This window comes from Arachis hypogaea, chromosome 20, assembly GCF_003086295.3.
Source record: "Arachis hypogaea cultivar Tifrunner chromosome 20, arahy.Tifrunner.gnm2.J5K5, whole genome shotgun sequence".
Classification (NCBI taxonomy): Eukaryota; Viridiplantae; Streptophyta; class Magnoliopsida; order Fabales; family Fabaceae; genus Arachis; species Arachis hypogaea.
The window spans coordinates 143,576,796-143,594,731 of NC_092055.1; the positions used below are offsets into that span (position 1 = coordinate 143,576,796).

Sequence of the window (17,936 nt, forward strand, 5' to 3'; positions counted from 1 at the left end):
TTAAATAAATTATATATATATTTATATATAAATATATTAATGAATAATTTTAGTGACTAACATATTTGATAAAAAATAATAAATGAAAATATAAACAAAGTAGGTGGTTTTTTCACAAAGTACAGTAGAGATGAATAATAACTCAGAAGGTAGAAGAGGCCTTAGTGAGAGAAGTGATGGTAACATTTGGACCCAAAACAATATCCTTGTATGTAAATTCAAAAGTATCATAACGCAAGAAGAATTCCACCAGAAACACCCTGCACAGTAGTATCACCAGATTCTTCCCAGGACACTGCTTGTTCTCCGGCCCGGGCTGCTCCGTTTCAGGCCCGTTCGACCACACCACGTACTTCAACAACCTCTCCCCTTCCTCCCCAACGAACCTCCTCGCCACAAACTCCTCCGCCTTCTCGAATATTCTAGAATCCTTCGTGGCAAAAGGTTGATACCCAAACAACATCTCCCCTTTCTTGATCTGAAAAGAGTCGTCGTGGCTATTTACTATTATGTCCTCCCTGGCCTTCGCGTATTGGTACGGCACTACAGGCTCTATCCTCATAGCTTCATACACTATGGATTTCACCAAACTCATTCTCTCAACACCGTTTATTGTGATGCCTCCTTCTTCTTTCACTACGCTTCTAACTTCTGCCGCTATTTCCTTGTGAAGCTTCTCGCCGCCCAAACCCACCCACTTCATGAGGGTTGGAAACTGGTTCTTTAACCCTCCGTACGCGTTGAACCCCGCCGTGAATATTATGTTGTGAATGGCCTCGCTTCTTTCGATCCCGGCCTTCTCTGCTTCTTCTAGAAGCTTCCCCGCGTTCGCCGAGAATGCTTCGTAGAGCTTCTTGTAGCTCGATTTCGCCAGGAAAGCTGGGAATGGAACCGTACGGATCAAGAAATCCTCTATGTAATTGAAGATCTTCGGGAGCCCCAGGGTCGCCAGTGGTGCCAGCTGGAACAGTAGCCACGTGTCAAACAGCTTCGGCCCTTCTGAACCTAGGTTCGTCTCCGCAGGATCCTTTTAACAACAGAAAAAATGGAGATAATACTTAATTTAATCCTGAAGTTATACTTGACTCTCAATTTAGCTCTTAAAGTTTTAATTGTCTTAATTTAGTTTTCAAACTTTTCAATCGACTCTAGGACAAAAATCACTGTAAAGACTAACGTGATTAAAGAATGAAAAGTTCATAGACCAAACTGAGTATTTTTCTTTTTAAATGCGAATTAGTTATTACTACCACGTGAAACGAGCTAACGATTCAGTTAGTTAGTTAGAATAAGTACCTTATTGTTGCAGAAGAGGCGGAACATGAAGTTGAAGGAGGCGGAGGAGACGGCGTCGTTTAGGTTTGCAGTTGCAGTTTTGGAAGAGAGGTTGTTCTCGATTTGAGTGAAGCATTCGGCAACAACGTTGCGGAAGAGAGGAAGAAACAGTTGCTTCCTGGAGGCGATGGTGCTGATGAAGAAGCTCTTGAGTGCGGCGTGGGCGGGCTCGTGGGTGTCGAGGTAGGCGCAGACGCGGTAGCCGCCTGTGAAGGAGGTGGAAGGCATGAAGGTGCCGTCAAGAACGTTGCGCTTCTCAACCTTAGAGTTGTCGAAGAGGATGGGGAAGGAAACAGCGTCCAAGAGAGCTATGACTCTTGGATCGGAGGAGATAAAGGGGCCAGGTGGCATGTTAGTACGGATGACGGTGGAGTTATACTTTTGGATCTTGGAGAGGAAGAAGGTGTCGCGGCCTTGGTGGTAGAAGTAATCGTGGCGGTCCTTTATGGGTCCGAAGAAGGGAAGGCCGTAGGTTCCGGGGATGGTTCTGAGTGGCTTATTGATAATCTTGTTGGTAGAAGCCATTGTTAAGGCCAGGCTACGGAATGATGTATTATTTTTGTTTTATTTTGATACGAATAATGGAGTGGGAACGATAAATGGTCCTATATATATATGTTTGAAGTAGCAGCTACATGTTAGTAGTCATTGTCTATAATTCTCTTTCTTATTTATTTATTTATGATTAATCCCCTGAGACTATAAATATTAATAATAGAATGTAAAAATTCAGGTACAATTGATTTTATGTGAAATTAATAATTGAAAGTGTTTTATGTGAAATTGATAATTGAAGGTGATTAAATGATTTGATTGATTTGACTAAATTTTCATTTAATAATTTTTAACTATCAATTTTACTTAGAAGTCGACTGCACTTGAGTTTCCAGCTTAGTAAAAATAGCAAGTTGATGGAGGATAATTATCAAATGAGAATTGGTTTGGTCAGTAGTGGTGCCTATTGGCTGCTGCTACGTCGACCGTCGAGGTGGCAACTAAAGAATATTCACGGACATGCCGCCGTGCATGCCAGCCACCTTAGCTAGCTCCCGAAATTTAGTGAAAATAATAAAATGCGACTAGAAATGATAGAAATTAGTAAACTTGGGTAATTAGTTAGTAATATTTAAAAATGTATTATAAAAGTATATTATTAAATTATTAATTTAAATTAAAAGAAATGAACTAATAATAAAGTGTTAGTAGAAAATAATAAATTTTATTAAATAAGTAAAATTAAAAAAAAATTATACATCTAAAAATAAGTAATTACTAAGTAGTATTTTTTACGTTTAGCATAATTGGTAGAAATCTGGTAAATAAAAATCTTAAAGATTATAAATTCACATTCTTATCACTATATTTTATCTAAAATTTAGTATTTCAAACTACAAGCTCTTAGCATATCTAATATAACCGACTGTTTTTCACTATTAAAGACAATTTTGTGTGACCTTTTTTCATTCAAATAAACCAAACAAAATAAACATATATTGATGAATATTTGCTGAGAAAGCCAGCCATCTTTCCTAACCCTAAGGCTTCCCTTCTGGCCTCCATTGATCAATGCATTATGTAATGAGCCACGTATAAACACCATAGTAGTAACCACGTCAATGCGAAAATGGTGTAAAGGATGCAAGTAACTTATATTTTAAATTTTAGAAACTAAATCAATTCTTAAATTATTTTATGTATCAGGTTGATGCAAGTAACTTATTTTATTATTTCAGTATAAAACTTTGCGTTCAATTTTTACTCTAAGTTGTAAGTTATCAAAATGATAGACTCAAATCCACTAATTATTTAATTAATTAATTCATTATGCTAATATTAATTAAATGCTATGGTCCTCTTAAAATAATGGTCGAATCCTGAAAAGATGTTAGATTGCAGATACACGTTTCTGAATTCTTTTCCCCCAAAGACTATAATTTATATGACTAAAAAAACATTTGAAATAATTAACAGAGGGGAGCATAATTATTGAGAGGGAATGTGTTTAGTACTTTAGTGCCCGTGACAAATAAAGAATAGAAAAGTATTAATAGACAGGTTTTCTGGGTTTGTGGGCCACATCATTTCATGCCAGCCAGCTACTAAGAATTGTTATTAGTACCAATTTATAAATATTATTTGGATTTAGTTAAAAACAATCTCAAATTCATTACTAGGGTGAATGCAGATTGAATCGGATTGGATATTGTCAAAATTTCGATTCGATTTGTATTAAAATCATCGGATCGGATCCTATATCCACAGTTTTTAAGTTTGGATCCGATCCAATTCACACATTTGCGGGTCGAATCGGATCGGATCAAATACCTATATCCGCAAAACACAAAAATATTTAAAAAACTTATTTTTATTAAAAAACATATTAATAAATTTTTTTTCTATTTTTTTAAATATGTTTACTCTTAAAATAATATTAAATATATATTTATTAAATAATAAATTAAAATAATACAACATATATGATAATGATTAGTTAAAATAAAATATAAAAAGAAAATTTATTTATTTATTTCTTTATTTTTGCGGATATGCAAATATCCACACAAAATCCGCACTCCGACCCAATTAGTATGTGGATCTGATCCGACCCAATTTGATAGTCTTGCGGATCGGATCTATATCCGCAATTTTCGAATCAGATTCGAATAAATATGCGAATCGAATCTGATCCATGAGCACCCCTATTCATTCATTAGGTAAGGTGTTTGTACTGAAATATTAAATTTTTCAAAATATTTATCATATAAAGAATACATACAACTATCTTAAATAACTAATCTTAACTAGTACCTTATTTAAAATGTTTATTAGCAATATTCATATTATTTTTATTATATCTTATTCATATGATTTTTGCTGTACAATTAGCCACATCTTTTATTAATATATGGATAAGATATACATAAACTTCAAATAGCTATAAATAAATAAATGCATTCAAATAATATTGTATATTCGTAATAAGTGAATCTATTGTGTCCGACAATGATTTTATAGAGAGAGAGAAAGAAAAAAGTTATAACAGAAAAGATGAAGAGAATAAAAAAGTGAATAATTAATCCACTTATGAATTCATTTTTTTTTTAATATTAAATTCATCTAACAATATTGATCATATACATTATTAAATATTTTTTTTCTGGTCGTGATGATATTATTAAGTTTTGTTAATAATATCTAAAGCCAAAAGTTATTGTATATGTCCGATCCACGAAGAAAGCGTGTTTTGCATTTCCCACGTTAGCAAAGTTTTAAAATTTTTTATTAATAAATATAAAATAAATATATTAAAAATTTAAATTTTTTATAATTTTAATAAAAAAATTTCGATTGTAATTTTAATATATTTGTTATAGTACAAGATATATAAATTTTAATTTAAAAAAACAGAAACAAGAAAGTGGCCCACGTTGTAAGAATTTCTCACCTGATTACCACAAAATCCAAGTGTTAAGAACTTCTAAGTTCTTACCTGATAATTCAACTTATTAATTCACGAAAAATTTTTCTTAATTTACGGGTTTTTCTTATCGATTTAAATTAAAAAAAAAAACAATTTTATGAAATACTGAATCTAAATTAAATATCTGAATATTCACTATTTCACGACAATAATATTGAATAGAAAGAAGAAGAAATAAAAAAAATAAAAGTAAAATATCTACAAGAAATAATGATGGAAGAATCAATCAGGAAGCATATATAGTCAAAGTGCATCGATGGTTTTTTGTCATAAATATTTTTGTTTTTTTAAATTTAGGAATTATTTGAATAAAATTGTAGAGAACAAATTGAAGATACGATGTTGACGTCATCTTTTTATTTCAAATTCTCAATGTTTTAAGTTCGTCATTCTCAATGGTGGGAGTGTTTTTACAAGGACTTCAATATTCAAATTAGCATGGTTCGCAAGAAGAACTAAGTTAATTAGAGATCATATCTTAGTGCACGTATTTAGAATAATGCATATATTGTGAAGTTGTGATATCATGAGTTCCTTTCCTTATATTTTGATAGAGACTATGAGTTGGCTTTTAAATTAAGTTTATATAAAAAAATAAATTACTATTTTTATAAGTTATTTGATATTTTATTGTGATATATCATATGTTCATATGATGCTTTTAGATTTATGTGTAATTAATATTATACATTTCTTTAATAGTAGAATGATAATTATAATATAATAATTAACCTTATAAAATTGAGTTATTAAATATTAATGTATTATAATGAGTGATGAGAAATTAATATTCTCCTCCTTATAACGTGTTCTTTAGAATATGAAAAAAATACTTAATCATCAAATCAAATCGAATCATAAAAATTTCCAAACTTTACCTAGTCATAATAGTTCTTTTTTTTTTTTTTTTGGTTTGATTTGGTCATAATAGTTCGTTAAGTTCAACAAAAGGAGTGAAATGATTTCCTTTTTGTTTTTGGGTCAAGAAGTGACCAAAAATAGTTGATGAGAAAAATAAAAACGAAATTGAATATCCCTTAGGGCTTCTGATCTGTTGAACTATGTATTTTTGGAAGGCCTATTCGTACATATATGTGCAAAGGAATTAATTTAAGAGAGTAGAAAATAACGGGTCCAAAAAGAGATTACTAAATCATATACATAGTTAGACCCAAAATAAATAAATAAATAACCACATACATAAACACACACCATGCAAGACCAAAAAAAAAAAAAAGACACACACCATGCCCTCACAAAAAAAAAAAAAAAACATACACACACACATAAAAAAGAACTTTACAATAAACTTGTTTTAGAAAAATAAAGTCCCTCCTTAATTAAGATCGTAGCATTGAATTTAATTATACGTTTCTAATGAAATGTGATAAAACACTAACAAATGAAGAAGTTTGTCAAATATTGTAATTATATTATATATTAATTTTAGTATTGATAATAATGCTCTTTCTAATTTTCACGTTCTCTTTTATTCTATCACACCATACGTGAAGTACATTTGCAATAGATGAGAATGAGTGTTATCTCATGTCATTGTTATAACGTACAACACAATTACGTTTGATTAAGGTTGTTATCTATGTTTGAATTTGACTTCAAATAATCCTAGCTAGCTAGATGCTTTATTTGTCAACTATTATATGTATAACTGAGAATTCCAAAGGGCTCAAGAATAATGAAATTATTATTTGATTGATTTCATCCATATTCATGAATGTATCATCACAACATGTACAACATTATCCTCAACGTTTGTTTTTGTCGAGTGTTTAGGCAGCCGACACGTGTCTAACTTCAACTCTATTCCCTTGCCCGTGATATTCCTTTAAACACTTGTCCAGCGCAGCCATACTATGCACCAAAGGAAATTAATCAATGATATATATTAAGCCAATAACTTAACGATATTATTTGAAAAAAGTATAGATAGACAATAAAAATACTAAACAATGTGAATAACTGATATATCGAATGTTTATTTTATTAGGTGTACGGATAGTTGTTCTAATATTAAAATTTAGGTGAATAATTTGAAGGTGTAGTATATTTTAATTTGATTAGTAATTATTTATGTTATTCAAAAAAGTTATTGAATACCTAACATTACCCTATTATTTGTATGTTTAATTTTATTTCCACTTCATAAAAAGTGACAAATCAAAGCAAGAAATTAAAAGTCTAGGCTCAAGCAAATGTAGGGTGTTATCAGTTCGGTTTGGTTTGGTTTTGGACAAAAAACCAATTAAATCGATATGTTCGGTTTTTATAGATACACAATCGTTTGGTTTGTTGTTTTTACAACAATCGAATTGAATCAATAGCGGTTTGGTTCGGTCAATTTTTTCGATTTTTAATTCCTAATGAAAAGAATATAAATCACAATAATTAGAGGTTCAAAATAGTCAATAAATTGAAATAATAAGAATAAAACATTGAAATGGTTAGGGGTTGAGGATTTTTGTTGTTAGGTTAAAGGTTAAAATGATTAAAACATTGAAATGTATGCATATATTCGGTTCGATTTTTATCAAACCAACCGAAAATCGAGCCGAATCGATCGGTTTTGTCAGAAAAAACAAAAAAAAAGACAATTTTTTTCGGTTTTTAAGTCGGTTATTGTAATTTTCGATTCAATTTTGCAGTAATTTTCGGTTCGGTTTGGTAACTTACACCCCTAACCGAATGTATATATGCATGCATGACACTAACAATAAATAAAAAAAGTTTTAGTAGTATAATTGCAACAACCAATATTTTAAGAGAAATGTTAGGGAGCCAGCAATTTTTGTGATTTATAGCCATCAAATAGCTATCAATAATAGTTTTAATGGTGTGAGATTGGATCCAATAACTCACTTTTCTTTGCTGATTACATGCTGACCAAAATTTAATAAAGTTACTGGTCCTAGACTTTTCCATATTTTAATTTGGACCTACTTTCAAATGAGTTGTTACATTGGGAATTTGTATAAATGGGGACAGACAAAATAGCTTGTTGGAATGACCAATGAAGAATAAGTTGTTAAATTGAGAAATTTTTTAATAATTAATTATTTGTTTGAATCGAACTGGTCAAATGATCAGTGTTTAATTAATCTAGTTGAATTGACTAATTCAACTCCATTCTCAACACCATATTCTTAACCCTATCATTAACTTCTAAGATTGGCTTCATAAAGAAGCGACGGCAATCACATATATTTCCCATATAAACCTAATATTTTTAATGCATTTTGAGAAATGTAAAAGGTGATTGACAAGAATATACATCTCACCACTAGTTCCGTTTCGGAATTGCTAAATCTAAGAAATTGATAAGATTTCGCTTATATTTAGTCAATATGGTTTAGAAGTCGGTAAAAATTCAGGTGCAGTTGATTTTACGTAAAGTTGATAATTAAGAGTTATTAGATAAAAATTTAGTCAAATCATCTAACAGTTTTTATATATCTACTTTATGTGAAGTCGACTGTACCTGAATTTTTACCATAACTTTAACTTTTGGGTATACAAATCTTTTATTAATTAATATTCGGTCAATATAAATTTTATATCTATAATTTTTAAATTTTTAAACATATAAGGTTGTATTTACTATTTAACATCTCTTAATTATCAACTTTACGTAAAGTTAATTGTACTTGATTTATATATATATGCCACTTTCTAGAACAAAATAAAAAAAAAGCCACATCTTTTGGCCAAGTGTCCAATACAAATTTCTAGCCACTCCCGTGACACTAATCTGATGAGTGTCATCCTTGTAATTAACACCATCTTAATTCTTATGATCCTCTTTGCTGTGATTTTGACCTAGCATATGTGAGAAGCGTTTACTCTTATTATTTTTTGTTATTTTAACAATATATGGTTTGATTTTAAAAATCATGCACACTACTATAGCTACGTGACCTTTTATCACTTTTTAATATTGCTTGATGAAATGTTTATTATTTGGCAATAAACTATGACTAATAACTGGCATTTGTTAGTTAATACGTCTCTAAATGTCAGCATCATGTTATTCTTGACATTTTAATTACTTTTCTAGTAAGTTTTTTTTTTTTTTTTTTCCTGAAGACCAATTTAGTATATAGATTTTGTCATTTTAAGTTATTAAAAAGATGCCTTTAAACACTTCAATATATAACAAAGGCATCTTCAATAATGATGATGATCATCATCAGTCCTCGACAATATATATGCATGGCATTTTCATATATAAATAAATACCTTTACGCAGATACACTATCCATCTCATCTAAGAACTCGGTACAATAATTATATATTATAACAACTATAAGCTTATTTTAATATATAAGAGTCCAGTATAGTTATAAGTCTTGATTTAGTTTACGTAACTAAAATATTTTTAGTTTATATAGAAATACTTATTAAAGTAGACATAATTTATATATGGTGGGAATGTGGGATAGAATTGGAAGGACACCTGCAAGAATCCGGTGAGATAAGTGAAGCCCTAACGCAGCTACTAAAGTCAAAATGTTGGTGAAATGTTTGGTACAAAGAGCTTTTAATATCTACGATTGCTTACCTCAATCCTAAAATAATATAATCTATGATGTGCTTTGCATGGTCCATATGCTTTCTTTTCCGGCAAACGCAATCTATCTTTTGACAATACAAGAGTTATGTTTTCTTCAAATGTTATGCTCACGTATTTGTTAAGGGGATCCGAATACTCACATGATGATTATATTTTTATATGAAGATGATATTGTGAACTTTTAGATAGTTAACTAAATATATTTAGTCAAACATATTAATTTATCTAATGATATATAATACTATCGTCATGTGAAGATATCATTACGAGAATATCTACCATTTGTTAATACATCATATTAAATAGATTTGGAAAATCTACTTTTTTAATACTTTAACTTGTGAGAAAATAAAATAGAATTAATAACAGAATATATATATATAAAAAGGGGATGCTTCAATAAAGATGTTTAAAACGTCTTTTTTAAAGATGTTTTTCAATAATTAAAATTTAACACATATAATCGATTAAATTGTGTTACTTTTTGTTAAAATTAGGCAGATAAATTAATTTGACCAAAAAATGGTTAATCAAATTTTGAATCGGTCTAAATTAATATTATTTTTCATAAAAAATTATTACAATACTCCTATTATAGAAAATGACTAAAATACTCTTATTATATATATATTAACTTTAAAAATTCTAAATTCTATCCCTTTTTTTTTTCTTCCGTCGTCATAGGATTAGGATTTAGAGTTTTTTAATTAGGAATATTATAGTCATTTTTTATAAAAAAAATATTAATTTAGACCGATTTAAAATTTAATTTACTAATTTTTTTGGCTAAATTGATTTGTCTAGTCTAATTTTAATAAAATAACACAGTTTAATTAATTATATATATTAACAATTTTAATTTTTTAAAAAACATCTTTAAAAAAAGACATTTTTAACATCTTTATCTAAGTGACCTCCATATATAAAACTACTTAAAATGAAATAGTTAAGGACTTGGTTTTTGTTATTAGTTACTCATATATTAAATTTAAGGTGAAAACTCAGATGAAATCGACTTTACATAAAGTTGATATTTGAGAGTAATTAAATAAAAATTTTATCAAATTAGTCAAATCATTTAACAACTCTCAAGTATTAACTTCACGTAAAATCAATTACACCTGAATTTCTATCATAAATTTAAATTAACGGAGTTTTTTTTTTCTTTCGTGTAAAAAAAAAAAAGCGATGTTCGTTGTAATCAAACCGATATACTTTGTTTTCTTTTTGTTACAAAAAGACTATTTTAAGTGTGTAATTACAAATTCCCAAACAATTTGTTAAAAGTGAAGCCAAATTTAATTATGAGAAGACGTATACAAAGAAATTGTGATTATCCCGAAGAGAAACAAAAACTCTGTATGTAACCACTAACTAACCAAGCATTACCTATTCATACCGGACTTACAATACACCACACATTATGTGGCACCGCCACGTGTCCCCAATCACTATTACTCTTCTATTCAATGTTCATGCATTTCTCTCTCTCTTTCAATCTCTCTTTTATTTATATAACCTCATAATCCAATCTCACCTCTCCATTCTCTTAAACAAATCTCATACTTTCCTTCTCCCTCTTCTTCAATTTTTTTAATTATTAATAAAATCTTGATTTAATTCTTAAATTTTTTAAAAACTAGAATCAAACACGAAAGTATCTACCATGTTTGTTGATCCAAGCCCAACGTTACACCGGCAAAAGCTTGGAGTCTTATTGCACTCCGATCTGCCGTCATCACCTCACGTCGACCACGACCACGACCTCCAAAGCGAGGATTCAGACTACTGGAGTCAGCGGCCGAGTAGCGCCTCGGGCGCCACCAGTTCCACCGTCGGTTCTCCATACATGACGTCACCATTGAACTACCAAGGTAACACCTCTCCCTACAACAAATCGCCATGGCTTTTGCCGTCTACGCCACCAAAGCAGCTGAAACAGAACTTGATGACGGTGCGAAACGGGCTGGTCGGGTCGCTGGTAAGGGAAGAAGGGCATATATACTCGCTGGCGGTGTGTGGGGACTTGCTGTACACCGGCTCCGATAGCAAGAACATTAGGGTTTGGAAAGATTTGAAGGACTTTACCGGCTTCAAATCAAGAAGCGGTTTAGTTAAGTCTATAATTATTTCCGGCAAAATAATATTCACCGGTCACCAAGACGGAAAGATTAGAATATGGAAGGTGTCCCGAACCAACCCAACCAACCACAGGTAATAACAAAAAGATGCGTGGAGTTAATTTTATAAATTTGACTAAATTATTATTAAATTTTTTTAATTATTAATTTCATATGAATTTAATTGTATTTGAATCTCAATGAATTATGAGAAAATTTAATAACAGTCACGTGAAGTTAATAGTTGATAATTTAATTGAAAGTTGTTAAATAATTTGACTAAATTTTTATTTAACTATTTTCGTCAATCAATCTCACGTGAATATTGTTGAAGTATTTTTGTTAGTTAGTTTGTGTATAACTAACTCTAAAACAGTAACTGACTAACCGTTGGGTTGTTGATGGAACAGGCGCATAGGGAGCTTACCGACTCTAAGAGAGTACGTGAAGAGCTCCGTGATACCGAAGAGCAAGGGGAGGCACTACGACGCCGTTTCGAGTCTAAGCCTCGACGAGGACCAAGGCCTCTTGTACTCCGCCTCCTGGGACAAAACCGTCAAGGTATGGAGCATTTCCGATTCCAGATTCTTGGAATCCATTGAAGCGCATTCCGACGCCGTCAATGCAGTCGTCGCGGCGTTCGGGTGCTATGTTTTCACCGGATCCGCAGACGGCACGGTGAAGATGTGGCGAAGGGAATACCAAGGGAAGAAAGGGATCACCATGCACGTTCTAGAAGAGGTTTTGTTGGATCATGAGAGTGCCGTCACGGCACTCGCGGTCAACCGGTGGTCCATGGTGCTTTACGGCGGATCTTCCGACGGAGTGGTGAGGTTCTGGGGAATGAGAAGGTGTAACAATAAAAAGCATGGATTCTCTCAGGAGGGAGTGCTGAGAGGGCACAAGCTTGCGGTTCTCTGCGTGGCGGTGGCGGGGAACCTTGTGGTGAGTGGCTCCGCCGATAAGAGCGTTTGCGTGTGGAAGAGAGACGAGGAGAGTGGGAAACACGCGATGCTTTCGGTTCTTAACGGTCACAGTGGACCAGTTAAGTGCATTGCAGCTATACAAGTTGAAGAAGAAGAGGAAAGTTATGGGTGGATGGTGTACACTGGGAGCTTGGACAACTCCGTCAAGGTCTGGCGCGTCTTGGATAACGTGCCGCCGCTTCAGTCGCCGCTGGAAGTCACGGCGGCCCCCGCAAGAATTAGTGTTATTAATAATAACAATAACAGGATAAAGAAAGATTATTATCGTTTCATTAAATCAAAATTAACACGTAATTTATGAATGAATTCTATCATGTTTTTAATTACTTGGTGCAGTAACTAAGTATATTAGCAATTTAGCATACAAAATTTATTTGTCCCTTTAATCACAATTCCAATCTTTACCCTACTGAATTAAAAGATACCTTAGGAAAACAAAATTATAAAGGTAGCGTTTGGTGGAGAGACAGAGACGGAAAGACTGAGACTGAGAGACAAAGACTAAAAGATAGAGATTGAAATAAATTTTAGTATTCTATTTGTTGTAAAGTGGGAGACAGAAATTAATTAATTGAAATAAGAATATTTTAGATATAAAATGTTAAAATTTCAGTTTCTATCTCTAAAAATTTGTCTCTTGTGTCTCTATTTTTTAGAGGTACTGAAATACTAAAATTTTGAGGACAAAAACAAAAAATTTAGTATCAATCTCTAAACCAACAAACATGATACTAAGTCCAATCTTTCATTCTCCTTGTATCTCAAAACAAATGGTACCTAACAAACCTTCAAAGTGTTGTCTAAAATTTGCCTACTTTTGTCTATAATCTTATCTTTTGAATTTTGTGGAGCCATGAAAAGATAATTAAAATTTCTCTCAAAGTAATCAACATATTATATATCATCTTTAATGATAAGTCAAACATATTTTTACAAGTGTGAACCTACAATTGAGCGAAAGTAATTATTGGAAATTTGGAATAACATTCTTGGTTGTCCTTGTTGAAGAAGGGCTTAAGATTTTATGGTGTACAAATGGTTTTGTTATTGGAGAGGAGGGTGTTATGGTAATTCCAGGTTCCATTAATTGATTGAGACGCATAGAAAGTTACATACTTCATGCATCTGCCCCCAAAGGAAGGGACTATTTGTAGCCTGATATACTCTGAGATAACATTACATACATTCATATATACATATTATTGGACATTGGACAACTACTCAACAAAGCTAGGTGCCAAAAATGGAAAAGCTAATAAAGCAAAACGACATTCTTTGTTTTAATTGCTGACAAAAGAAAGCTTTATGGATGAATGTATTGAAGAGATAAATACCTTAAATATTGCGTTTGAGGAAACGTCAACTCTGGCTATGTAGTATATGTACCATGGTTGTGAATGCTACTAATTTGTTTGGTGTAATTTATAAGGTTGGTTTTATTATATTATATACATCATCTACAGCTTTTTAATATATGATTAATCTTGTGTAGCTCATTTCTTGAATTTGAAAGGCATAGAAAAATATACCAATAATAAGAGAAAAATGATATTTGTATATACTTTTATCTTCCTTTTACAATATAAAAGACCATCTTTTATCTCCTCATTTCTTATTAATCACTCTTAATATAAAAAAAAGTATACATAAAGGTATATATATATATATATAATAAGACGAAACAAAAAGAATACTTCTTACAAACTAATTTATTATTAAAAATAATAAAATAAATATAAAATATTCTTAAATTCTAAACCTTAATAAAATTTAATTTTAAATTATTGATATAAATTATTAAATATAATAAATAAAAACTAAAATTTATTTAATTAATAAAGAGTGCAACAATGGTTAAAAACATTTGAAAATGAGTCATAAACTAGGGAAACGCTTTTATGGATAATAGCTATTTTTGCAATATCCTGTGTATTATTGGACTGAGGAATTGGGTTATAGAGGCCCATAACTTTTCACGCAACATCTAGAAAGCAACTATTGTTTCAGCCCATAATCTTTTTTTCCCCATGACAGAAAAAACATATGCTTTTTACCCAAAAAAAAAAAAGAAAGAAAAAATATATGCTATTTTGTCTTTTATTTTTTCTTTTGGACTTTCTCAGTTTCTCACTTTCTCTTAAGAAAGCAACTCTTCCGTCCCTTTCTCATCTCAAAGGTCTCGGGCTTAATTCCTACCAACGGCAACCGAGAAAAAGAAAAATGGTAAGTATGTGAGGAACGTGTGGGTAGGGGTGTTCGCGGATCGGATCGGATCGGATATGGCCAAAATTCCGATCCGATCTGCACTACAATCATCGGATCGGATCCAATATCCGCAGTTTTTAAGGTTGGATCCGATCCGATCCGATCCGCACATTTGCGGATCGGATCGGATCGGATACCGGATATATCCGCAAAACACAAAAATATTTTTAAAAGCTTATTTTTATTAAAAAAAGATCAATAAAATTTATTTTTTCTATTCTTTTAAATATGTTTACTCTTAAAATAATATTAAACATACTTTTCTTGAATAATAAATTAAAATAATTTAACATATATGATAATTATTAGTTAAAATAAAACATAAAAAGAATATTTTACTTATTTATTTCTTTATTTTTGCGGATACGCGGATATGCGGATCGGATATGCGGATACCAACACAAAATCCGCAATCCGATCCGATTAGTGTGTGGATCCGATCCATATCCGCAATTTTCGGATCGGATTCAGATAAACACCGCGGATATGCGGATCGGATCCGATCCATGGACACCCCTACGTGTGGGTGTGTATTGTACCTAGGATTGAGGGTTGTCCAATCCATTTGAAGTACCTAGGATTGGGGGTTGTCCAATCTCCATGACCAAAAAAAAAAAAAAAAACTCAACCAAAAAAGAGAAAAAAGAAACCAACTTGAGTTGATTAAGTAGTCACTAGTCAACTCACTCGTCCGCTTAAATAAGTGTCGAATGTTCGAATTCTGTCTTGTGCATGCATCAATTCATTAGCCAGCGATAAACCCTTAAATGAAGTTCAGATCCACGGCGGATTTTTAAGATGAACTATTGAATATACATAGTTTCTTTTTTGTTGTTTTTTTTTTTAATTTTTTTATTTTATTTTTTATTTTTATTTTTATTTTTATTTTTACTAAGGTTAGCATGTTTGCAAAATATCTATTGAGATAGTTTCCATTATTAATTGTTAATTAATAATTAATTATGATACTGATACCTACAAACAAGCCAATTTAGTCCTTGTCTTCATGATAATTATGGTAGCCATTTAGTAATGAATGAAAAACATTAAATATCTATGTATATTCCTATGCCAAACCTGATATTTTCTAGGACGACTATAACAAAATATCCAGGCTAGAACAACACTTTAACATTGACCCCTCTTGAAATATCTAAACTTCCAAGCTAAAAAGCATGGATACTCAAATGAAAGAAAAATATATAACAAGATAGGGGTATTGAAATTTGAAAAAGAAAAAACGGCGGATCTATATTCATCACTTTGTACATTTTCTTTCAAATTATGCTTATAATCCTTATATTCACTTTGTACATTTTCTTGCTTTTTTTTTTCTTATCTTCTAATCTGTATTCAAAATCAATTTGTCTAATTAAAAACATGGCTAAATCTCTATAGTGGTCCTGAGATTCACGACTTTTACTATTTTAGTCTTTTAGATTTAAAATTTACTATACTGATCTCCGAGATCCAGCTCTAGTAACTATATTAGTCCTTGAACTCTTTCCAATTTGAGTCAACGAATGGAATGCTAACCTAGCTCAGTAGCTCTGACTTGCCAAACTAGACACATGACTAAATAGCGTCTTTTAGTTTTATATCTTAAATAAGACAAAAACATGGTCATTTTGGAAAATGAATGGAAATATAATGATTTACACATCATATAAACTCTTCTTCCTCTTCTGATTTTTGCCGTGTTCAAATGTCAAAACAAAACGACGTTGTTTAGTCATGTGTCCAGCATAGCAAGTCAGAGCCAATTCAACACTTAGTTTGTTTGATTCAGTACTAGAAAGGGTCCAAAGACCAATATCATGTCCAAAAATGAAATCTCAAAACCAGTATAGATAATTTTGAATTTGAACGACTAAAATGGTGAAAACTGTCTGAGGAACTACTTTAAAAATTTAGTCTTAAAAACATATGTCAATAATATTGTAGAGTTATTTTTTGGTTAATGTCCACTTGTGAATGCATAAGTGTGTTGTCTGAACAGCAAGTTCTCTAATATTTCAGAGAATGCAAACTTAAACTATGAATTAAGATGAAAATAAATTAACTTAAAACTTTTATGTTTTGCATAGCTAAATAACAAATCTTTTATTATATTTTATTAGTTTTTTAAAATGAAAAATAGCAAAAAAAAAAAAAAAGTTTTCAGTGTAAAACATGATCCCTTACCATGTACAGAAATTTCCACGGTTTTGGATAATCTTATTAATTAACTTCAATTATCACCAAAAATCCTTTTAAGGATATGGTTGGGATGAAAATTTTCAGTTACTAATTACAAACTTTGGAAGGAAAAAATGCCAATTACTGAAAACTACACGAATAGTTTTTCAGTTTCTTGCTTGGTGATTGTAATTGGATTATCCAATAAAGTAAGAGCAACTAATTAAACCAATGACGTTATAGTTTCTATAATATACGAATAATGTTGTTATCTATCTGAGAATCTAAAAGTGAATACCAGAGAACTTAAAAAATCATAATTCAGATATTGGAGTAGGAGTTATATAAACATAGTAGTTTTCATAATAACAGAATTTTCGTTACAATTTTCTTAGTGTATGGCATATACATATAGATAGAATGAACAAGACATGTTTAGCAATTAATAATCAGCAAGGAACAAATCTATCCATAAGCAAAGACACAGTTTCCTCTGACATGGTTGATACCTCTCTCTGAACAGCCACCATCTCCTTTTGAGATTCCCTTTTCATTGCTTTCTCTTCTTTAGCTTTATTATTGGCTGCCACTACTTTCTCTCTAAGCTTTGTTAACTCCCACATCCATGCTTCTACCATTGCAGACATTTTTTTTTTTGGCAAATCACTTAAGAGTTTTCTCTTATTTGTTGAGAGCTTTGTTTTCTGTTTTGAAATGAAGGTTGGAATGCAAATGGTATGGTTTATATAAGGGAATGAATAGGAATAGGAATAGGAATCGGAATAGGAATAATAGGAACAGGAATCTTGGGATATACTCAAAATCTAGAATATTATTCTTTTCTAGATTTATATTGGCTGCCTAATGCAAATTTTTCATGAGTGGTGGATATTCATTCAATTTCATGATTTTCTCATCTTGTCACATGTGGCATCGTGGAAGAATCCATAGCCTATTACAATCTAGTTAAAAATCTTGCTACA

The 17,936-nt window shown here is 31.2% G+C and overlaps 2 protein-coding genes across 2 annotated transcripts; one reads left to right on the forward strand and one right to left on the reverse strand.

The window, feature by feature from the left end:
* Nucleotides 1-2,099, reverse strand: LOC112782492 (allene oxide synthase 3). Its single transcript, XM_025824900.3, has 2 exons — nucleotides 1,297-2,099; nucleotides 1-1,027 (listed from the first exon to the last, which is right to left on the reverse strand). The coding sequence occupies exons 1-2, from the start codon at nucleotides 1,858-1,860 to the stop codon at nucleotides 143-145; spliced, it is 1,449 nt and encodes a 482-aa protein (XP_025680685.1). The 5' UTR covers nucleotides 1,861-2,099; the 3' UTR covers nucleotides 1-142.
* Nucleotides 2,100-10,795: 8,696 nt separating this feature from the next.
* LOC112782266 (protein JINGUBANG) lies at nucleotides 10,796-12,833 on the forward strand. Its single transcript, XM_025824611.3, has 2 exons — nucleotides 10,796-11,618; nucleotides 11,935-12,833. Exons 1-2 carry the CDS (start codon nucleotides 11,071-11,073, stop codon nucleotides 12,809-12,811), a joined length of 1,425 nt encoding a protein of 474 aa, XP_025680396.1. The 5' UTR covers nucleotides 10,796-11,070; the 3' UTR covers nucleotides 12,812-12,833.
* Nucleotides 12,834-17,936: the final 5,103 nt, after the last annotated feature.